Here is a 24,742-nt window from a genome sequence, read left to right on the forward strand (position 1 = left end):
TGCGAAATTCATATACGGAATGTTAAATATTCGTAGACCCAAATAGATGACTTCTCATTAAAATCAGAAAAGAAAAGCAATTTTAAAATATTTTGTAATGTATAATTAAAAAAAAGTAAGTCAGTGTAAATGGTAATAAAACAAAATATATTTAAATAAATAATAAAAATTTTTAATTTTTAAAATGTAATATTTATACGAAATTCAATGTCCTTCGCTATTTTTAATTGCACTTGTTTGATTTGCTGCCATGTTGGACGAAAGATTGTGACGCTTTTCAAACCTTTTTTTAGGAGGTTGAACTTTAGGTGGTTATCCAAATGGTAACCTATTTGACCCTCTAGTAACTCCCCACTTTCTTCGCCTGATTGAATTTGTTTGCACTCTTATATTGGCCTTGTATTCAAACCGTCTTGCCGAGGAACTTCCTGTCATATTTAAAAAACTTTTTGAAGCCGTTTTGGTTTTACATTTTTTTTTATTTCTACGGAAACATTCGTTAGTTTATGTCAAATACCTGCCACATGCAGCGTTCACACTGGTGAACTTTGTGCTATTTACCAAGCCTTCAAACTCTGTATAGCACCCAATCAACATATTGCCATCTGTACAGACTCCCTTGCCTTTATCCAGTCCATCAATAATCTATTTACTAATCACCCTCTTGTAGAAAAAATCCATGACACTTACCAAAATCGTATCATCCATAACATCCATATCACTATCATATGGATTCCCTCCCACATCGGTATTATGGGTAACGATAACGCCGATCGCTTTGCCAAAGAAGCTGCTGTATCCAATTGTACACCACATAATATACAAATTGCCAGTGACCTAAAAACTAGTATAAAGAAACTCGTACGAAATTACTGGCAGAATCATTGGAAACAATCCACTATATTTTTACACCAAATAGATCAGACGATTAAGCGGTTCGTTATCCCTAGTATAACTAGAAATGAGAAGATTGCGTATCGGTCACACCAGATTTACACATGATCACCTAATGAATTCTACACCTAAGCCAATCGGTCACTATTGCCAATCTCCACTAAGCGTTCTACACATCCTTGTGGACTGCCCTCATTACAATAAACGACGCCAAGAACTGGGCATGAAAGGCGACATCACAGATATATTATCGAACCAGAGCCAAGTCATCACAGCTATCCAGTTCCTGAAGCAAGAAAACTTACTAAATAATATATAACTATAGTATATTATAATATGTAATTGTACCTTATATATAAGTGTATCCACGGTGCCTCGTGCTAATGGCCGAAGCTGTCACAAGCACGTTAAATTAAATAAAAAAAAAAAATATTTTAAAATCACTCTCCTTTTCTGATTTTATCGAAAAGTCGTCTTTTTTGCTCTGCAAAGATTTAACATTCCTTATATGAATTTCGCACCAAAGTAACATTCCATATACGTGTTTGGCATCTCGCCATTTATTGGTTGAAACAGACCGCGTGCCGCAAAGGACCAATAGAAAAGTCCTAGGGGCCAAATAGATATACAGAATGTTTAGATGCGACCCGTACCATTTGGAAATTTTAAATAAACAGCCAACAAACTCTGGACAGTACATTTTTGCTCGCCTTCGACAGTGTGTCAAATATTGGGAGAATTTGCTATTAACTATACAGCACAACAGACCATTTAAGTCAAAGTTTTGATCCCTTCCCAAAGTAAAATGTACTGTAACATATCTATTAATGCCTTTTTATACAGGATGAGTCATAACTATTGGGACATAGACTAAGGACAGGTTATTTGGACCAAAATATGGCTATTGGGCCAAATATGCCTTAATAAAATGTTGCTGAGAAAAAAGATACAGGGTGTTAAAGTTAATTTTTGTTTTTTGTTTTTTGCTAATAGTTTCCCTGTATATTTATAAATTGCTATCAAAATTGGCACAGAGGCATAATCTTAGACAAGAAATAGTATTTTATTTACAATTTTACGTTTTGTCATAGAGGGCACCACGTGGATCATTCCTAATGATCAAATTGAGTCTAAACTTTTTCTGATAAAACTTTTTAGTAATTTTTATTAGAAAATATGACGTAAACATCATTTTTACGTAAAATTGGTACTCTTGTTTAAACATGATAATTTCAACCGTTTTCGATAAAAACACAGTCGAACTGCTTAGAGTCTTAAAAAGGGATTTCAAATATTATTTCATTTATGAAAAGTATGCTTTGGACTGTCAGATAATTGTTGTTGGTAAATGTTATTTGTACAGATTAAATTATTTTTGATGTGACAGTGTAGTGTAATGTTGCATTTTTTAAAAGTAATCAATCCTTTTTTTGATTGAAATGCCTCGTCACAAATGCGAGATATGATTTGCGTATACGCACAAGAAAATTTTTGCGGTCGCCCGGCAGCCAGAAGGTATGGAATGTTATACGCAAACAGAAGGCAACCAAATCACAAAACTTTTGCAAGATTATATCGTAGTTTAGGTGAAACTGGGTAATTTCACACTAAAAATCGGGGTGGTCGGCCGAAACAAATCACACCTAATTAAGAAGATGAACTTTTGGTTCGAGTATATGAAAATCCTGAAATAAGTTCACGACATCTATCAGCAGCAACAGGAGTAAGTCAGTCGTCTATTGTTAGAATTCTAAAAAACGAGAACCTCCATCCTTATCACTTCACTCCTATTCAAAATTTACTTCCAACAGATCTTCCACGACGGTTACAGTTTTGCCAACGTATTCTGAATAAACATCAGCAAAAGTTTTGTGATTTGGTTGCCTTCTGTTTGCGTATAACATTCCATACCTTCTGGCTGCCGAACGACCGCAAAAATTTTCTTGTGCGTATACGCAAATCATATCTCTCATTTCTTCATTAGTAAAATGATTGTGACGAGGCATTTCAATCAAAAAAAGTAATGATTACTTTAAAAAAATGCAACATTACACTACACTGTCATATCAAAAATAATTTAATCTGAACAAATGACATTTACCAACAACAATTATCTGACAGTCCAAAGCATACTTTTCATAAATGAAATAATATTTGAAATCCTTTTTTAAGACTCTAAGCAGTTCGACTGCGTTTTTATCGAAAACGGTTGAAATTATCATGTTTAAACAAGAGTACCAATTTTACGTAAAAATAATGTTTACGTCATATTTTCTAATAAAAATTACTAAAAAGTTTCATCAGAAAAAGTTTAGACTCAATTTGATCATTAGGAATGATCCACGTGGCGCCCTCTATGACAAAACGTAAAATTGTAAATAAAATACTATTTCTTGTCTAAGATTATGCCTCTGTGCCAATTTTGATAGCAATTTATAAATATACAGGGAAACTATTAGCAAAAAACGAAAAACAAAAATTAACTTTAACACCCTGTATCTTTTTTTACAGCAACATTTTATTAAGGCATATTTGGCCCAATAGTCATATTTTGGTCCAAATAACCTGTCCTTAGTCTATGTCCCAATAGTTACTTAATTGCGTTAAGTAATTCACTAACTTTCCGAAACACAAGGTACAAAATTATGGATAAACGTGTTTATAAAACACTCCAGTAGAATCGGTACAGGCGAAAATTCTATTACGTTCCGAAAAGAGAGAACAAAGCGAAAAAATTCGTTGTTGTGATAGCTTTGAAAGTTGTTAAAATTTATCCGGTCTATAACATTAGAAAAATCCCAAGGGCTAACAAAGGCATTACAGCACAAAATCAATACAAAATTGAAAATCGAACAGTACAACGCTATAGCTCAACTAGTAAAAGGGAGAGCGTTTTACTTTGCTACAGGGACGGCGTAGTGTTCGGTCAAACGTTATAGCACGTTAGTAAAAACTAAAAAAGGAGTAGAAAATTACTACTAAAAAGGAAAAGACAGTTAAGATTTGATTTCACGTATAGTACGTCTGTGTATCCGCTTATACGTATTTCGGCCTAATAGGCCTCTTCAGAACGGCTTTCACAGTCGCTCTAAACGTGAAAATTAATCTATTCGGTCTTAGGAAGCAACTCTAACATGGCTTCGAATGGACGCAAATAGCGACATCTGATATAAAATCCGTAAACTAATTTTCGAAACCAAATTCAGATTTTTGCTTTGAAGACTGAAGAGACTGTGAAAGCCGTTTTGAAGTACTAGAAACCAAAGGATTTTTGCTTAGTTGAGAAGATATGTTGCGTTTAGATTCCCGATGTCTCTAATAACATTTTTATCAACGTCTGTTTTGTCTTGCAATTCTTAGAAGGCACAAATTAAAGCAAAAATCTGAATTTGGTTTCGAAAATTAGTTTACGGATTTTACTACTAAAAACTATATCAGATGGATTGGGAACTCGAACGAAACATATTCCAACTTACTGTGAATAGTAATTAGAGAACACGGGTTCTAGACCAGAATAATACTTTTTCCTCAACAATAACATTAAATAAATAATAAAACTTTATCACATTGTTTTTATTTTCCAGTAGATATAAAAATGGACAACTCATCTTGAACAAAACGTGTTATGGTCATGTTGTTGGTTTTCTCTAATTGCTTTGACACAATAAGGTAACATTTATTTGTTACATCTTTGTGTAAAACCCATTACAATAAATGCGCCATATAGCATCCCCCTGAATCAGTACTTTCCTCAACTATAAAGTAAATCGAGTTATCAAGAACAATTTGTCGAATTTACTTATGGTTTTAATGTAGCTAATAAAATAAGATATTTTGACCTCTCGTCCGATCCGACGAGCCGTTCTACTCCCATGACAGAACGCACAAAAAATGACCAGAATGAGTCTCAGAATTATTTTCAGAAAATAACACTAAATTTAGATATATTTTTAAGGTACTTTCATCGGGAATGTTATATCTACAATATTTCTGCAAAAATAAAGTAAAAGATTATTCACTTTTGAAATTGGAATTCTCTAAGAAAACAACACAACGGCACTGCACCATTGTCCTTTTCATAATTTTTAAGGTGAGAAGGTGTCTTTGCGTGCTGATCGATTAAAAATTTTCTATCAGAAGAAATCTAAAACAGAAAGCTTATTGACACGTTTTTTTACCGAAATATGCGTTGAAAATGGCTTGCACTTTACAGTATTAAATAATATAATAGACATTACAATAGTAGATACGTCCATAGTCCAAAATAATTAAAAGAAACAGAGGATTTGTTACCCGGGCAATTTGAATAAACAATTTGGAGAAAAGAACGATACATTTAGAAAATATTGGCAATATATATGTATATTTTTTTATAAAAGTATGCAGATACACGCAATTTTTTGTAAAAATGTAAAATTTATGCAAAATATGCTAGATACACAAAAAACTTCATTTTGTATATAATATTCAGGTCTCTAGTATTATAAAAAAGGATAAATGTATAAAAAAATAATTCACTATTATAGCATAAAATTTACATATATTAATTCTTACTGATCCAAATTGCCGCTGAAAATTCAACCACAACTGCTTTGGTAATCGTCAAGGGCCACTGTTCCTTTAATTCCTTTACACAAAGCTTCTCTTATTTCCCATAGGTCCGAAATTAAATTCAAACCTTCCAAATCCTTCTAATATATACCACATGCTTATGTTACCTTTTTGTGTCTCCTGTTTCAGTGGTGTATGAACGGCTACTGCGAGGATTTCGCCAACAGGAGAGTCGAGAGGGTCCCGATTGTTTTGAACCCGCAAGATGGGCAATGGGGCGAGTGGGCTCCCTGGGGACCGTGTACGAGGAGTTGTGGAACAGGCGTACAATTCAGAGGGAGAAAATGTGACAATCCACCGTAAGAAAATCAATTATTACTCTTTTTCTTTCGATACCTTTTTTTATATACGAGAGGTCCGAGACTGTAATTGATATCGTAAATATCTAGCACAAATTGAGAAAGTATCCGTTATACCTATACCTACATATATATATATATATATATATATATATATATATATATATATATATATATATATATATATATATATATATATATATATATATATATATATATATATATATATATATATATATATATACATATATACAGGGTGGTCCGTAAGTAATTGTACAAACGAAAACCGTAGATTCTGCACTTCAAAATATTACGATTTAAGCCAACTTGCTTTATTAAAATGTTGATATTAAGAAAGATACAGGGTGTTAAAGCGGAAATTAAAAATTTTATTTTTCGCTATAACTTTTACGTTTGTAAATATTTTTAGATAAAAATTTATAATTGGATGCTTTTGAGTAGGATAAATTATAATTTTATACATACTTTAATGTAACTGATAGAGGGCGCCATACGTCACATGTGTGGCATAAATTTGCGCTTAACTGTTTTTGTTTTTTAAGTTAGCTCTATTTGTGTTAAAATATATTAAAGATAAAATATTTTTACAACGAAAAGGTATACTTGTTAATAACCTTAAAATTCAACCGTTTTCGAGATAATCGCATTTTACAAGTCAGCTGCGTAATAATATTTGTACGGTAAATCACTGAATATCTGCAGATAAGCATATTTCATAGTTTATTCTTATTAAAACAACTGTAAATCTTTTAATTCGATTTTTCCTCTTTTCCGGCAAACTGGGGTTATAGGATAAAAAAAAACACATGTTTGGAATAAGCTGGACGAAGTGCGTGTACCAAAACATTAAACAAATTTTTTTTTTTGTAAAATTTGGAAAAAATTTTCCAAGGGGGTACCCTCAGATTTTCATCAAATTTGGTTAATCGGCTATATTGGCGTCAATTTTGGTCCGAGAGTCAAGCAAATATACATTTCCTACATAAAATTGGCCGTTCGTTCTTCTGCCATACTCAGAATTTTTCTGCATCTAACGGTTCATAAGACAAATTTCCACTTGAATGTCTGTATTTACTGAAAATTTCGTGAAAATTAAAAGTGAATATCTTGTTTGAAGTTTGAAATATTTCGATTGAGGGTGACTTGCTGTTTAAAAAAAAATAAACATGTGGCTAGAAATTATGCACCGTTTTGCAGGAAAATCGAAAAAACTGTAGACCATTGGATTTTTATCAAATTTCGTCAATCGGCTATATCGGCGTCAATTTTGGTCCGAGAGTTAAGCGAATGGACATTTCCTACATAAAATTGGCCGCTCGTTCTTCTACCATACTTAGAATTTTCCTACATCTAACGGTTCGTGAGAAAAATTTTAAACTTGGATGTCTGTATTTGTTGAAAATTTCGTGAAAATTAAAAGTAAATATTTTGTTTGAAATTTGAATTATTTCGATTAAAGATGACTTGCCGTTAAAAAAAAATTAACATGTGGCTAGAAATTATGCACGGTTTTGCCGGAAAATCGAAAAAACTGTAGACCATTGGATTTTTATCAAATTTCGTTAATCGGCTATATCGGCGTCAATTTTGGTCCCAGAGTTAAGCCAATGGACATTTCCTACATAAAATTGACCGCTCGTTCTACTGCCATAATCCGAATTTTCCTACGTCCAACAGTTCGTGAGAAAAATTTCCACTTGGATGTATGTATTGGCTGAAAATTTCGTGAAAATTAAAAGTAAATATTTTGTTTAAAATTTGAATTATTTCGATTAAGGGTGATTTGCTGATTAAAATAATCTAAACACATGGCCAGAAATTACGCACCGTTTTGCCGGAAAATCGAAAAAAATGTAGATTTTCTAATTCGATTTTTCCTCTTTTCCGGCAAACTGGGCTTAAGGGATCAGAAAAAAACACATGTTTGAAATAAGCTGGACCAAGTGCATATACCATAACATTAAACAAAATTTTATTTTGTAAAATTTGGAAAAATTTTCCAAGGAGGTACCCTTGGATTTTTATCAAATTTGGTTAATCGGCTATATTGGCGTCAATTTTGGTCCGAGAGTCAAGCGAATGGACATTTCCTACATAAAATTGGCCGCTCGTTCGTCTGCCATACTCAGAATTTTTCTACGTCTAACAGTTCGTGAGAAAAATTTCCACTTGAATGTCTGTATTTGCTGAAAATTTCGTAAAAATTAAAAGTGAATATTTTGTTTAAAATTTGAATTATTTCGATTAAGGGTGATTTGCTGATTAAAAAAATCTAAACACGTGGCCAGAAATTATGCACCGTTTTGCCGGAAAATCGAAAAAACTGTAGATTTTTTAATTCGATTTTTCCTCTTTTCCGGCAAACTGGGGTTAAGGGATCAGAAAAAAACACATGTTTGAAATGAGCTGGACCAAGTGCATATACCAAAACATTAAACAAAATTTTTTTTTTGTAAAATTTGGAAAAATTTTTCCAAGGGGGTACCCTTGGATTTTTATCAAATTTGGTTAATCGGCTATATTGTAGTCAATTTTGGTCCGACAGTCAAGCGAATGGACCTTTCCTATATAAAATTGGCCGCTCGTTCTTCTGCCATACTCAAAAGTTTCCTACATCTAACGGCTCGTGGGAAAAATTTCCACTTGGATGTATGTATTCGCTGAAAATTTCGTGAAAATTAAAAGTGAATATCTTGTTTGAAGTTTGAATTATTTCGATTAAGGGTGACTTGGTGTTTAAAAAAAATGAACATGTGGCTAGAAATTATGCACCGTTTTGCAGGAAAATCGAAAAAACTGTAGACCATTGGATTTTTATCAAATTTCGTCAATCGGCTATATCGGCGTCAATTTTGGTCCGAGAGTTAAGCGAATGGACATTTCCTACATAAAATTGGCCGCTCGTTCTTCTACCATACTTAGAATTTTCCTACATCTAACGGTTCGTGAGAAAAATTTTAAACTTGGATGTCTGTATTTGTTGAAAATTTCGTGAAAATTAAAAGTAAATATTTTGTTTGAAATTTGAATTATTTCGATTAAAGATGACTTGCCGTTAAAAAAAAATTAACATGTGGCTAGAAATTATGCACGGTTTTGCCGGAAAATCGAAAAAACTGTAGACCATTGGATTTTTATCAAATTTCGTTAATCGGCTATATCGGCGTCAATTTTGGTCCCAGAGTTAAGCCAATGGACATTTCCTACATAAAATTGACCGCTCGTTCTACTGCCATAATCCGAATTTTCCTACGTCCAACAGTTCGTGAGAAAAATTTCCACTTGGATGTATGTATTGGCTGAAAATTTCGTGAAAATTAAAAGTAAATATTTTGTTTAAAATTTGAATTATTTCGATTAAGGGTGATTTGCTGATTAAAATAATCTAAACACATGGCCAGAAATTACGCACCGTTTTGCCGGAAAATCGAAAAAAATGTAGATTTTCTAATTCGATTTTTCCTCTTTTCCGGCAAACTGGGCTTAAGGGATCAGAAAAAAACACATGTTTGAAATAAGCTGGACCAAGTGCATATACCATAACATTAAACAAAATTTTATTTTGTAAAATTTGGAAAAATTTTCCAAGGAGGTACCCTTGGATTTTTATCAAATTTGGTTAATCGGCTATATTGGCGTCAATTTTGGTCCGAGAGTCAAGCGAATGGACATTTCCTACATAAAATTGGCCGCTCGTTCGTCTGCCATACTCAGAATTTTTCTACGTCTAACAGTTCGTGAGAAAAATTTCCACTTGAATGTCTGTATTTGCTGAAAATTTCGTAAAAATTAAAAGTGAATATTTTGTTTAAAATTTGAATTATTTCGATTAAGGGTGATTTGCTGATTAAAAAAATCTAAACACGTGGCCAGAAATTATGCACCGTTTTGCCGGAAAATCGAAAAAACTGTAGATTTTTTAATTCGATTTTTCCTCTTTTCCGGCAAACTGGGGTTAAGGGATCAGAAAAAAACACATGTTTGAAATGAGCTGGACCAAGTGCATATACCAAAACATTAAACAAAATTTTTTTTTTGTAAAATTTGGAAAAATTTTTCCAAGGGGGTACCCTTGGATTTTTATCAAATTTGGTTAATCGGCTATATTGTAGTCAATTTTGGTCCGACAGTCAAGCGAATGGACCTTTCCTATATAAAATTGGCCGCTCGTTCTTCTGCCATACTCAAAAGTTTCCTACATCTAACGGCTCGTGGGAAAAATTTCCACTTGGATGTATGTATTCGCTGAAAATTTCGTGAAAATTAAAAGTGAATATCTTGTTTGAAGTTTGAATTATTTCGATTAAGGGTGACTTGGTGTTTAAAAAAAATGAACATGTGGCTAGAAATTATGCACCGTTTTGCCGGAAAATCGAAAAAACTGTATAGACCGTTGGATTTTTATCAAATTTGGTTAATCGGCTATATTGGCGTCAATTTTGGTCCGACAGTCAAGTGAATGGACCTTTCCTATATAAAATTGGCCGCTCGTTCTTCTGCCATACTCAGAATTTTCCTACATCTAACGGTCGTGAGAAAAATTTCCACTTAGATGTATGTATTCGCTTCAAATTTGGTGAAAATTAAAAGTGAATATCTCGTTTAAAGTTTAAATTATTTCAATTAAGGGTGACTTGCTGTTTAAAAAAAAATAAACATGTGGTTAGAAATTATGCACCGTTTTGCCGGAAAATCGAAAAAACTGTAGACCGTTGGATTTTTATCAAATTTCGTTAATCGGCTATATTGGCGTCAACTTTGGTCCGAGACTCAAGCGAATGGACATTTCCTACATAAAATTGGCCGCTCGTTCTTCTGCCATACTCAGAATTTTCCTACGTCTAACAGTTCGTGAGAAAAATTTCCACTTGAATGTCTGTATTTGCTGAAAATTTCGTGAAAATTAAAAGTGAATATTTTGTTTAAAATTTGAATTATTTCGATTAAAGGTGATTTGCTGATTAAAAAAATCCAAACACGTCGCCAGAAATTATGCACCGTTTTGCCGGAAAATCGAAAAAACTGTAGACAATTGGATTTTTATCAAATTTCGTTAATCGGCTATATTGGCGTCAATTTTGGTCCGAGGGTCAAGCGAATGAAAATTTCCTACATAAAATTGGCCGCTAGTTCTTCTGCCATACTCAGAATTTTTCTACATCTAACTGTTCGTGAGAAAAATTTCCACTTGGATGTACGTATTCGCTGAAAATTTCGTGAAAATTAAAAGTGAATATTTTGTTTAAGATTTGAATTATTTCGATTAAGGGTGATTTGCTGATTAAAAAAATCTAAACACGTGGCAAAAAATTATGCACCGTTTTGCAGGAAAATCGAAAAAACTGTAGACCGTTGGATTTTTATCAAATTTCGTTAATCGGCTATATTGGCGTCAATTTTGGTCCGAGAGTCAAGCGAATAGACATTTCCTACATGAAATTGGCCGCTCGTTCTTCTGCCATTATCAGAATTTTTCTACGTCTAACAGTTCGTGAGAAAAATTTCCATTTGGATGTCTGTATTTGCTGAAAATTTCGTGAAAATTAAAAGTGAATATTTTGTTTAAAATTTGAATTATTTCGATTAAGGGTAATTTGCTGATTAAAAAAATCTAAACACGTGGCCAGAAATTATGCACCGTTTTGCTGGAAAATCGAAAAAACTGTAGATTTTTTAATTCGATTTTTCCTCTTTTCCGGCAAACTGGGGTTAAGGGATCAGAAAAAAACACATGTTTGAAATAAGCTGGACCAAGTGCATATACCAAAACATTAAACAAAATTTTTTTTTTTGTAAAATTTGGAAAAAAATTTCCAAGGGGGCACCCTTGGATTTTTATCAAATTTGGTTAATCGGCTATATTGGCGTCAATTTTGGTCCGAGAGTCAAGCGAATGGACCTTTCCTACATAAAATTGGCCGCTCGTTTTTCTGCCATACTCAGAATTTTCCTACATTTAACGGCTCGTGAGAAAAATTTCCACTTGGATGTATGTATTCGCTGAAAATTTAGTGAAAATTAAAAGTGAATATCTTGTTTGAAGTTTGAATTATTTCGATTAAGGGGGACTTGCTGTTTAAAAAAAATAAACATGTGGCTAGAAATTATGCACCGTTTTGCCGGAAAATCGAAAAAACTGTAGACCGTTGGATTTTTATCAAATTTCGTTAATCGGCTATATTAACGTCAATTTTGGCCCGAGAGTCAAGCGAATGGACATTTCCTACATAAAATTGGCCGCTCGTTTTTCTGAAATAATAAGAATTCTTCTACGTCTAACAGTTCGTGAGAAAAATTTCCACTTGAATGTCTGTATTTGCTGAAAATTTCGAGAAAATAAAAAGTGAATATTTTGTTTAAAATTTGAATTATTTCGATTAAGGGTGATTTGCTGATTAAAAAAATCTAAACACGTGGCCAGAAATTATGCACCGTTTTGCCGGAAAATCGAAAAACCTGTAGATTTTTTAATTCGATTTTTCCGCTTTTCCGGTAAACTGGGGTTAAGGGATCAGAAAAAAAACACATGTTTGAAATAAGCTGGACCAAGTGCATATACGGAAACATTAAACAAAGTTATTTTTTTGCAATATTTGGAAAAAAATTTCCAAGGGGGTACCCTTGGATTTTTATCAAATTTGGTTAATCGGCTAAATCGACTAAATTTGACGCTCGTTCTTCTGCCATACTCAGAATTTGTCTACGTCTAACAGTTCGTGAGAAAAATTTCCACTTGGATATCTGTATTTGCTGAAAATTTCGTGAAAATTAAAAGTGAATATTTTTTTTTAAATTTAAATTTTTTCGATTAAGGGTAATTTGCTGATTAAAAAAATCTAAACACGTGGCCAGAAATTATGCACCGTTTTGCCGGAAAATCGAAAAAACTGTAGATTTTTTAATTCGATTTTTCCTCTTTTCCGGCAAACTGGGGTTAAGGGATCAGAAAAAAACACATGTTTGAAAAAAGCTGAACCAAGTGCATATACCAAAACATTAAACAAATTTTTTTTTTTTGTAAAATTTGGAAAAATTTTTCCAAGGGGGTACCCTTGGATTTTTATCAAATTTGGTTAATCGGCTATATTGTCGTCAATTTTGGTCTGACAGTCAAGCGAATGGACCTTTCCTATATAAAATTGGCCGCTCGTTCTTCTGCCATACTCAGAAGTTTCCTACATCTAACGGCTCGTGGGAAAAATTTCCACTTAGATGTATGTATTCGCTTCAAATTTGGTGAAAATTAAAAGTGAATATTTTGTTTAAAATTTGAATTATTTCGATTAAGGGTGATTTGCTGATTAAAAAAATCTAAACACGTGGCAAGAAATTATGCACCGTTTTGCCGAAAAATCGAAACAACTGTAGACCGTTGGATTTTTATCAAATTTCGTTAATCGGCTATATTGGCGTCAATTTTGGTCCGAGAGTCAAGCGAATGGACATTTCCTACATAAAATTGGCCGCTCGTTCTTCTGCCGTACTCAGAATTTTTCTACGTCTAACAGTTCGTGAGAAAAATTTCCATTCGCTGAAAATTTCGTGAAAATTAAAAGTGAATATCTTGTTTGAAGTTTGAATTATTTCGATTAAGGGTGACTTGCTGTTTAAAAAAAATAAACATGTGGCTAGAAATTATGCACCGTTTTGCCGGAAAATCGAAAAAACTGTAGACAATTGGATTTTTATCAAATTTCGTTAATCGGCTATATTGGCGTCAATTTTGGTCCGAGGGTCAAGCGAATGAAAATTTCCTACATAAAATTGGCCGCTAGTTCTTCTGCCATACTCAGAATTTTTCTACATCTAACTGTTCGTGAGAAAAATTTCCACTTGGATGTACGTATTCGCTGAAAATTTCGTGAAAATTAAAAGTGAATATTTTGTTTAAGATTTGAATTATTTCGATTAAGGGTGATTTGCTGATTAAAAAAATCTAAACACGTGGCAAAAAATTATGCACCGTTTTGCAGGAAAATCGAAAAAACTGTAGACCGTTGGATTTTTATCAAATTTCGTTAATCGGCTATATTGGCGTCAATTTTGGTCCGAGAGTCAAGCGAATAGACATTTCCTACATGAAATTGGCCGCTCGTTCTTCTGCCATTATCAGAATTTTTCTACGTCTAACAGTTCGTGAGAAAAATTTCCATTTGGATGTCTGTATTTGCTGAAAATTTCGTGAAAATTAAAAGTGAATATTTTGTTTAAAATTTGAATTATTTCGATTAAGGGTAATTTGCTGATTAAAAAAATCTAAACACGTGGCCAGAAATTATGCACCGTTTTGCTGGAAAATCGAAAAAACTGTAGATTTTTTAATTCGATTTTTCCTCTTTTCCGGCAAACTGGGGTTAAGGGATCAGAAAAAAACACATGTTTGAAATAAGCTGGACCAAGTGCATATACCAAAACATTAAACAAAATTTTTTTTTTTGTAAAATTTGGAAAAAAATTTCCAAGGGGGCACCCTTGGATTTTTATCAAATTTGGTTAATCGGCTATATTGGCGTCAATTTTGGTCCGAGAGTCAAGCGAATGGACCTTTCCTACATAAAATTGGCCGCTCGTTTTTCTGCCATACTCAGAATTTTCCTACATTTAACGGCTCGTGAGAAAAATTTCCACTTGGATGTATGTATTCGCTGAAAATTTAGTGAAAATTAAAAGTGAATATCTTGTTTGAAGTTTGAATTATTTCGATTAAGGGGGACTTGCTGTTTAAAAAAAATAAACATGTGGCTAGAAATTATGCACCGTTTTGCCGGAAAATCGAAAAAACTGTAGACCGTTGGATTTTTATCAAATTTCGTTAATCGGCTATATTAACGTCAATTTTGGCCCGAGAGTCAAGCGAATGGACATTTCCTACATAAAATTGGCCGCTCGTTTTTCTGAAATAATAAGAATTCTTCTACGTCTAACAGTTCGTGAGAAAAATTTCCACTTGAATGTCTGTATTTGCTGAAAATTTCGAGAAAATAAAAAGTGAATATTTTGTTTAAAATTTGAATTATTTCGATTAAGGGTGATTTGCTGATTAAAAAAATCTAAACACGTGGCCAGAAATTATGCACCGTTTTGCCGGAAAATCGAAAAAACTGTAGATTTTTTAATTCGATTTTTCCGCTTTTCCGGTAAACTGGGGTTAAGGGATCAGAAAAAAACACATGTTTGAAATAAGCTGGACCAAGTGCATATACGGAAACATTAAACAAAGTTATTTTTTTTGCAATATTTGGAAAAAAATTTCCAAGGGGGTACCCTTGGATTTTTATCAAATTTGGTTAATCGGCTAAATCGACTAAATTTGACGCTCGTTCTTCTGCCATACTCAGAATTTGTCTACGTCTAACAGTTCGTGAGAAAAATTTCCACTTGGATATCTGTATTTGCTGAAAATTTCGTGAAAATTAAAAGTGAATATTTTTTTTTAAATTTAAATTTTTTCGATTAAGGGTAATTTGCTGATTAAAAAAATCTAAACACGTGGCCAGAAATTATGCACCGTTTTGCCGGAAAATCGAAAAAACTGTAGATTTTTTAATTCGATTTTTCCTCTTTTCCGGCAAACTGGGGTTAAGGGATCAGAAAAAAACACATGTTTGAAAAAAGCTGAACCAAGTGCATATACCAAAACATTAAACAAATTTTTTTTTTTGTAAAATTTGGAAAAATTTTTCCAAGGGGGTACCCTTGGATTTTTATCAAATTTGGTTAATCGGCTATATTGTCGTCAATTTTGGTCTGACAGTCAAGCGAATGGACCTTTCCTATATAAAATTGGCCGCTCGTTCTTCTGCCATACTCAGAAGTTTCCTACATCTAACGGCTCGTGGGAAAAATTTCCACTTAGATGTATGTATTCGCTTCAAATTTGGTGAAAATTAAAAGTGAATATTTTGTTTAAAATTTGAATTATTTCGATTAAGGGTGATTTGCTGATTAAAAAAATCTAAACACGTGGCAAGAAATTATGCACCGTTTTGCCGAAAAATCGAAAAAACTGTAGACCGTTGGATTTTTATCAAATTTCGTTAATCGGCTATATTGGCGTCAATTTTGGTCCGAGAGTCAAGCGAATGGACATTTCCTACATAAAATTGGCCGCTCGTTCTTCTGCCGTACTCAGAATTTTTCTACGTCTAACAGTTCGTGAGAAAAATTTCCATTCGCTGAAAATTTCGTGAAAATTAAAAGTGAATATCTTGTTTGAAGTTTGAATTATTTCGATTAAGGGTGACTTGCTGTTTAAAAAAAATAAACATGTGGCTAGAAATTATGCACCGTTTTGCCGGAAAATCGAAAAAACTGTAGACCGTTGGATTTTTATCAAATTTGGTTAATCGGCTATATTGGCGTTAATTTTGGTCCGAGAGTCAAGCGAATGGACCTTTCCTACATAAAATTGGCCGCTCGTTCTTCTACCATACTCAGAATTTTCCTACATCTAACGGCTCGTGAGAAAAATTTCCACTTAGATGTATGTATTCGCTTCAAATTTCGTGAAAATTAAAAGTGAATATCTCGTTTAAAGTTTAAATTATTTCAATTAAGGGTGACTTGCTGTTTAAAAAAAAATAAACATGTGGTTAGAAATTATGCACCGTTTTGCCGGAAAATCGAAAAAACTGTAGACTGTTTAATTTTTATCAAATTTCGTTAATCGGCTATATTGGCGTCAATTTTGGTCCGAGAGTCAAGCGAATGGACATTTCCTACATAAAATTGGCCGCTCGTTCTTCTGCCATACTCAGAATTTTCCTACGTCTAACAGTTCGTGACAAAAATTTCCACTTGAATGTCTGTATTTGCTGAAAATTTCGTGAAAATTAAAAGTGAATATTTTGTTTAAAATTTGAATTATTTCGATTAAAGGTGATTTGCTGATTAAAAAAATCCAAACACGTCGCCAGAAATTATGCACCGTTTTGCCGGAAAATCGAAAAAACTGTAGACAATTGGATTTTTATCAATTTCGTTAATCGGCTATATTGGCGTCAATTTTGGTCCGAGGGTCAAGCGAATGAAAATTTCCTACATAAAATTGGCCGCTAGTTCTTCTGCCATACTCAGAATTTTTCTACATCTAACTGTTCGTGAGAAAAATTTCCACTTGGATGTACGTATTCGCTGAAAATTTCGTGAAAATTAAAAGTGAATATTTTGTTTAGATTTGAATTATTTCGATTAAGGGTGATTTGCTGATTAAGAAAATCTAAACACGTGGCAAAAAATTATGCACCGTTTTGCAGGAAAATCGAAAAAACTGTAGACCGTTGGATTTTTATCAAATTTCGTTAATCGGCTATATTGGCGTCAATTTTGGTCCGAGAGTCAAGCGAGTAGACATTTCCTACATGAAATTGGCCGCTCGTTCTTCTGCCATTCTCTGAATTTTTCTACGTCTAACAGTTCGTGAGAAAAATTTCCATTTGGATGTCTGTATTTGCTGAAAATTTCGTGAAATTAAAAGTGAATATTTTGTTTAAAATTTGAATTATTTCGATTAAGGGTAATTTGCTGATTAAAAAAATCTAAACACGTGGCCAGAAATTATGCACCGTTTTGCCGGAAAATCGAAAAACTGTAGATTTTTTAATTCGATTTTTCCTCTTTTCCGGCAAACTGGGGTTAAGGGATCAGAAAAAAACACATGTTTGAAATAAGCTGGACCAAGTGCATATACCAAAACATTAAACAAAATTTTTTTTTTTGCAAAATTTGGAAAAAATTTTCCAAGGGGGTACCCTTGGATTTTTATCAAATTTGGTTAATCGGCTATATTGGCGTCAATTTTGGTCCGACAGTCAAGCGAATAGACCTTTCCTATATAAAATTGGCCGCTCGTTCTTCTGCCATACTCAGAATTTTCCTACATCTAACGGCTCGTGAGAAAAATTTCCACTTGGATGTATGTATTCGCTGAAAATTTCGTGAAAATTAAAAGTGAATATCTTGTTTGAAGTTTGAATTATTTCGATTAAGGGTGACTTGCTGTATAAAAAAATAAACATGTGGCTAGAAATTATGCACCGTTTTGCCGGAAAATCGAAAAAACTGTAGACCGTTGGATTTTTATCAAATTTGGTTAATCGGCTATATTGGCGTCAATTTTGGTCCGCGAGTCAGGCGAATGGACCTTTCCTACATAAAATTGGCCGCTCGTTCTTCTGCCATACTCAGAATTTTCTTACATCTAACGGCTCGTGAGAAAAATTTCCACTTGGTTGTATGTATTCGCTGAAAATTTCGTGAAAATTAAAAGTGAATATCTTGTTTGAAGTTTGAATTATTTCGATTAAGGGGGACTTGCCGTTTAAAAAAAATAAACATGTGGCTAGAAATTATGCACCGTTTCTCCGGAAAATCGAAAAAACTGTAGACCGTTGGATTTTTATAAAATTTCGTTAATCGGCTATATTAACGTCGATTTTGGCCCGAGAGTCAAGCGAATGGACATTTCCTACATAAAATTGGCCGCTCGTTCTTCTGCCATACCCAGAATTTTTTTACGTCTAACAGTTCGTGAGAAAAATTTCCACTTGAATGTCTGTATTTGCTGAAAATTTCGTAAAAATTAAAAGTGAATATTTTGTTAAAAATTTGAATTATTTCGATTAAGGGTGATTTGCTGATTAAAAAAATCTAAACATGTGGCCAGAAATTATGCACCGTTTTGCCGGAAAATCGAAAAAACTGTAGATTTTTTAATTCGATTTTTCCTCTTTTCCGGCAAACTGGGGTTAAGGGATCAGAAAAAAACACATATTTGAAATAATCTGGACCAAGTGCATATACCAAAACAATAAACAAAATTTTTTTTTTGTAAAATTTGGAAAAAATTTTCCAAGGGGGTACCCTTGGATTTTTATCAAAATTGGTTAATCGGCTATATTGGCGTCAATTTTGGTCCGAGAGTCAAGCGAATGGACATTTCCTACATAAAATTGGCTGCTAGTTCTTCTGCCATGCTCAGAATTTTCCTACATCTAACGGTTCGTGAGAAAAATTTCCACTTGGATGTATGTATTCGCTGAAAATTTCGAGAAAATTAAAAGTGTATATTTTGTTTGAAATTTGAATTATTTCGATTAAGGGTGACTTGCTGATTAAAAAATTCTAAATATGTGGCCAGAACTTATGCACGGTTTTGCCGGAAAATCGAAAAAACTGTAGAGTATTGGATTTTTATCAAATTTGGTTAATCGGCTATATTGGCGTCAATTTTTGTCCGAGAGTCAAGCGAATGGACATTTGCTACATAAAATTGGCCGCTAGTTCTTCTGCCATACTCAGAATTTTCCTACATCTAACGTCTTGTGAGAAAAATTTCTACTTGGATGTATGTATTCGCTGAAAATTGGTATAAATTATATTATATATAAATATATAAATTATATTATATTATGTATAAATTATGTTATAATATATTATATTATATATGTATAAATGCGCTGGATCGACGATATTAAAAGAACTGCAGAGCCAATATGGAAACGTCTTACAAACAACACAGATGAATTGCGAGAATTAGGAGAGAACTATATTCGGCAATCGGAATAAAGAGAATGGCTTAAAAAAATACATATTATGGTATCTTGGCCACCTTCTTTATATAGTTCAGCTGGAAGATTATCTATTTCGGTTGATTTGTTTGTGGCTAGTTTTTTAACTGCATCTTTAACTTCAAGATTCGTTGGTGGTACTTTAACATCATCCCTTGTATATTTCCTAATGCAAAAAAACTGTAGTTTAATACTAACATAAAAAAGTCAATAAGCGTTTTTTTGAATATTTTATTTTCGCACGTTTTCCTTAAAAATCGTTCGAGACTCTTTTGTAATGAAAACAAATAGAAAAAGTTTTTATTGTACAGAATTCTTTTAGAAGAAAATTCGTTTAGACATTTTTATTGCCAATTTCTTTAGTTGCTGTTCTCGTCTTAAAAATGTTAGGAACTTCGTGTTCCACGATGAACTTTACTCCACATTATAGTGAATATAAGAGCAGGACTTAGGTACCATTAACTATCGTACTAAATTTTTTATCCGATTAGATATTCATCCGTTTTTACATTTGTTATATATATATATATATATACATATATATATATATATATATATATATATATATATATATATATATATATATATATATATATATATATATATATATATATATATATATATATATATATATATATATATTTATTAGCAATAGTACAGTGTAAATACAAATACTAGACAATAAATCACATTTCAGTAATAAAATAGTAGTAAAAATTAACAATAATTTAGTTTCTTTTACACCTCCTTAACACTAAATCCTACTGCTAACCATTTTGACACACAATGATATCTAGGATAATTGTGAGTGTGTCATTTCCCATATCATTTACAATTAACTAATGAGGTTTTTATCAATCATTTAACAAAAAATAATAAAAACAATATAAATTAAACATACAATTTTTCTAATAAAATTAAACTAAAAGTAATTTTTTGTTTTAAGTAATTCCCTATTTTATGTTGTCTCTAATTCATTTAAAGATTTCTTTTTTTACTTTATGGTAAGGTAATGTGCCCTAATAATAATGTGTCCTAATATTCTGTGGTAACTTATTAAATAATTTTGGTCCTACAGTATATATATATATATATATATATATATATATATATATATATATATATATTTATATATATATATATATATATATATATATATATATATATATATATATATATATATATATATATATGGTTCTGACATAGTGTATGTTTAAGACTGCTCACTTTTACGTTATTTAGGGTTACATTTCTTGTATTTATACCGTGTTCTATGTTTACTTTATAATATGTATTTTTTAACATAAATCTAATTACACACTTATTATACAGTTGATCAATATTTAATATTTCACTTTCTCTATATAATAAGTTAGTTGCATACCTTCTATTTTTAAAGAGCATAATTTTTATGACCCATTTTTGTGCTATTCTGAGTTTTGAAAGAATTGTTGTACCCGCATTTCCCCAAACTACTATGCCATAACCAATTACCGATTCTATAAACGCATAATATACCTGCTTAAGTACTTTAAAATTTAGTATGTTTCTTAGTTCGTAGAATTTAAAAATAAGCTTTCTAACTTTATTAGTTACATAATTTATATGTTCTTTCTATTGAAAAGTTTCATCAATGTATATTCCCAAGTACTTTAAAAATGGTGTCCTTTCAACTACTTTATTACAACTATCGTTATTATCTAATTTACAGCCCACTTTATGTAATTTAATGTTTTGAAAATCTGGCAATGAACGAGTAGACATCGAGAAAGTGGTAATCTTAGTTTTCTCAACATATAGTGAGAGTAAGCTATCTTCTAACCACCCATTAATTTTTTGAAAAGCCAATTCAGCATTTCTTTTTACTGCGTCCCAATCATCTCCACTAATTACAGCAACAGAATCATCTGCATAACAAAAGATGTCATCTTTATCTAGCAATGACATAATTTCATTTATATATACATTGAATAACAGTGCTGACAACACAGTACCCTGTGGCACCCCTACCTCTAGTTCCAGTTTTTCACTTTCTGTCTCTGATATGTTTACACTTTGTTTCCTGCCTGTTAAATAAGATTTTATTAAATTATTAGGAATACCTCTTATGCCTATCATATCTAAACGCTTTAAAAGAATTGGGTGTGCTACAGTGTCAAATGCTTTGCGAAGATCCATGAATATACCTATTACTTTCTTACCTTCATCAAGTTTTTTTTGTATTTTTTCTGTAACTTTACAAAGTGCAATTTCGGTGCTACAGCCTTCCCTGAAAGCAAACTGATTTGAGTGTAGAATTTTATTGTTTTCTAGATATTTTTGTAGTTTTGTTTTAAAGCATTTTTCAATTATTTTACTTACAGTACTAGTTAACGCAATCGGTCTATAGTTGTTTGTAGACTTTCTGTCACCTTGCCTATATAATGGCAGTACTATTGTCGTTTTTTAAAATTAAAATTCTGGGAAGACTCCAGTACCAAATACTATATTAATAATATGCTGAAGTGGCTTTATTAACTTTTCTTTATATTTTTTAATTAAATTTGAACAAATGTTATCTTCACCTCCCTTCACCCCATTTTTTAGGCTTTGTATCTCTCTCAATATTTCTTTTTCATTGCATGGAGTTAATAAGAATGAATTTAACACCCTTTTTTTACCCCCGCTATCTCTCCTGTCAGGACACTGCATGATTTTATCAGCTAATGTTTTTCCTATACTAGTAAAATATGTATTAAATTCATTTGCAACGTCTTTTTTATCATTTAGCTCTACATTATCACTATTTAATATTGTTGTTTATATATATATATATATATATATATATATATATATATATATATATATATATATATATATATATATATATATATATATATATATATATATGTGAGTTAATGCCAGTTAATATGAAAATAAAGTACAAATATGTGTATAAGATGATAAGATGGAATGCAACCGTATATAGGTATTTCTGACTATTGGTCGTCTTCAATACGGTACAGCCAAGTTGGAAAAGGAAAATGTTAACTCATTATGTGATCTCATTGCTTGTGTAAGAATCATTACACAAGCAATGAGATCAATTTCTGGCAATACTGTTAGAAGTCGCTGAAGTTTCCATAGCAACAACTAATACATCCACGGATGAAGCTCAGCTACCGAAGGAAAGGAATGCCAAACGTTTAGAACGCTTCAAACAATTTTATTCAAAGGTTTATTTCTAAAACATACCATTTTTGTTTATTTCTATTTAAAACATAAATAACTATCGTTGATTATTTTTCTTATCATTTAAATCATACAGGAAAATCGTAAATTGGCAAAAAAATTTCAATTAATGCATGACTGATTACTGATATGTGACTTATTTACATTTTTTGTTTAACACAACAATGCCAGTGGTTAAAATTAATTTAAAAATCTGTTGTAGCCCTTCGTTTGGCGGAAAAACTTGTGAAGGCAATGCGGAAGAATGGCGTCTATGTACAATGACTGGATGTGGGGCTGAGATTTTTGTTGACTTAAGGGCTCAACAGTGTAAACATTTGCCGAAAATTTTCAATTTGGCCGCTGACAATTTCACCTGGCTACCATACGAGAGTGACGAAAGTAAGTGGAGTTTTTTGTATCTGCTTTTTTTTTTTCTAAAATTACCAATTCAAATTGAATGAACGTTATCAAAAGAACAGGAATGGCTTCGACGAGTTTCATGGTATGGTTGAAAATCTATTACTTTCGTGTTTATGTCCTTTGACACTATAAAACCCAGTTGCAGATATTTATCTATAATAATAATAATAAATATATAAATATATATATATATATATATATATATATATATATATATATATATGTAAATATATATATATATATATATATATATATATATATATATATATATATATATATAATATAAAATAATAAACTTTTTCAAATGATATCAGTTGAACTTTGGGTTAGACAAATGTCGTGTACTAAATATAGTCAAGAGAAAGGTTCAGCCCGGAGGATTCGATATGCAAAATGGCCAAAACATCGAGGCCATGGGTGAAAATGACATGTATAAATATCTAGGAGTAAAGCAAGCGCGGAAAATTGACCATAAACAAATGAAAATCGAATTAACATCAGAGTTCATACGAAGAGTAAAACAGCTACTCCGCTCACACCTTAATAGTAAAAATTTGTTTAAGGCATTAAACACCTACGCATTTTCCGCGCTTAGCTACTCATTTGGGATTATTAAGTGGACTAAAACGGATATAGAAACTCTTCAGCGAAAAGTACGAACACACCTCACAAATGCACAAAAACACCATCCTCGAAGTGCAGTAGAAAGAACGACATTACCGCGGTATTTAGGAGGACGAGGACTTATGGATCTATCTATCTAAAAAACATCTATCAACAAACTTGAAGCATTTGAAATGTGGTCATTGAGAAGAATGATGCGCATACCTTGGGTGGATAGAGTTCGAAACGATGACGTCCTTAAGAGAGCCGGCGTGGAAAGGGAACTATTTGAATTAATTAAAAAACGCAAGATTGGTTACCTTGGGCACATATTGAGAGGAGCAAAATATGAATTACCACAGTTAATCCTACAAGGGAAGATCGAAGGTAGGAGAGGAGCCGGCCGCAAACAATTATCCTGGTTAAGGAATATTAAAGAATGGACAGGAATACACAATACAGGCGAGCTGTGTCACGCCCCCAAGAACAGAATTCTGGTAATGAGATAGTCGCCTACGCACTTTGGTGTATGGCATGTTAAGAAGAAGAAGAAGGACTTATGGATATAAGTGAGCAACTAAAAAAACACATTACTAATTTACGAACTTATTTTCAGGTGCAAGCTGAGACATCTACTCTACATCGCGCGATTTTTGCAGTAGATGATACAACACCAATCAATCTGAGGGAACCAGAAATGCGCATAAACCATCTTACTAAGGACGAAAAAATGTGCACCTGGATGGGTAAACCTCTGCACGGGCGACTTCCCAATGAGGTCAGTCAAGACCATGTCGACAATATAGCGTCGAACTATTGGCTGACATCAGGAAAGATGTTCCCTGAAACAGAAGGTTTACTACTGATCATTTAGGATCAGGTTATACCAACCAAAAATTACCTGAAATATATTGTTAAAGATCCTTAAGTCCAAAATGACAAATGCCGATATGGATGTCAAGCTCAGGAAATCATCCAACATCTTACCGGGGGCTGTGAGGCATTTGCTGCAACTGAATATAAGGAACGGCAAGACTCAGTAGGAAAGATCATTCATCAAGAGATAGCTATCAAACTGGGACTTCTTCAAACAAACTATCTTCCATATTATCA

At 32.4% G+C, this 24,742-nt stretch overlaps 1 protein-coding gene across 1 annotated transcript in view; it reads left to right on the forward strand.

Moving 5' to 3' along the window:
* LOC140444179 (A disintegrin and metalloproteinase with thrombospondin motifs 2-like) overlaps positions 1–24,742 on the forward strand; it is a 95,346-nt gene that overhangs the window by 38,445 nt on the left and 32,159 nt on the right. Inside the window, exons 9-10 of the mRNA XM_072535893.1 lie at positions 5,635–5,804; positions 22,827–23,005. Coding sequence (XP_072391994.1) covers positions 5,635–5,804; positions 22,827–23,005 — 349 coding nt within the window. The remainder of the gene's footprint in view (positions 1–5,634; positions 5,805–22,826; positions 23,006–24,742) is intronic.

Source organism: Diabrotica undecimpunctata, chromosome 6 (assembly GCF_040954645.1).
Source record: "Diabrotica undecimpunctata isolate CICGRU chromosome 6, icDiaUnde3, whole genome shotgun sequence".
NCBI lineage: Eukaryota > Metazoa > Arthropoda > Insecta > Coleoptera > Chrysomelidae > Diabrotica > Diabrotica undecimpunctata.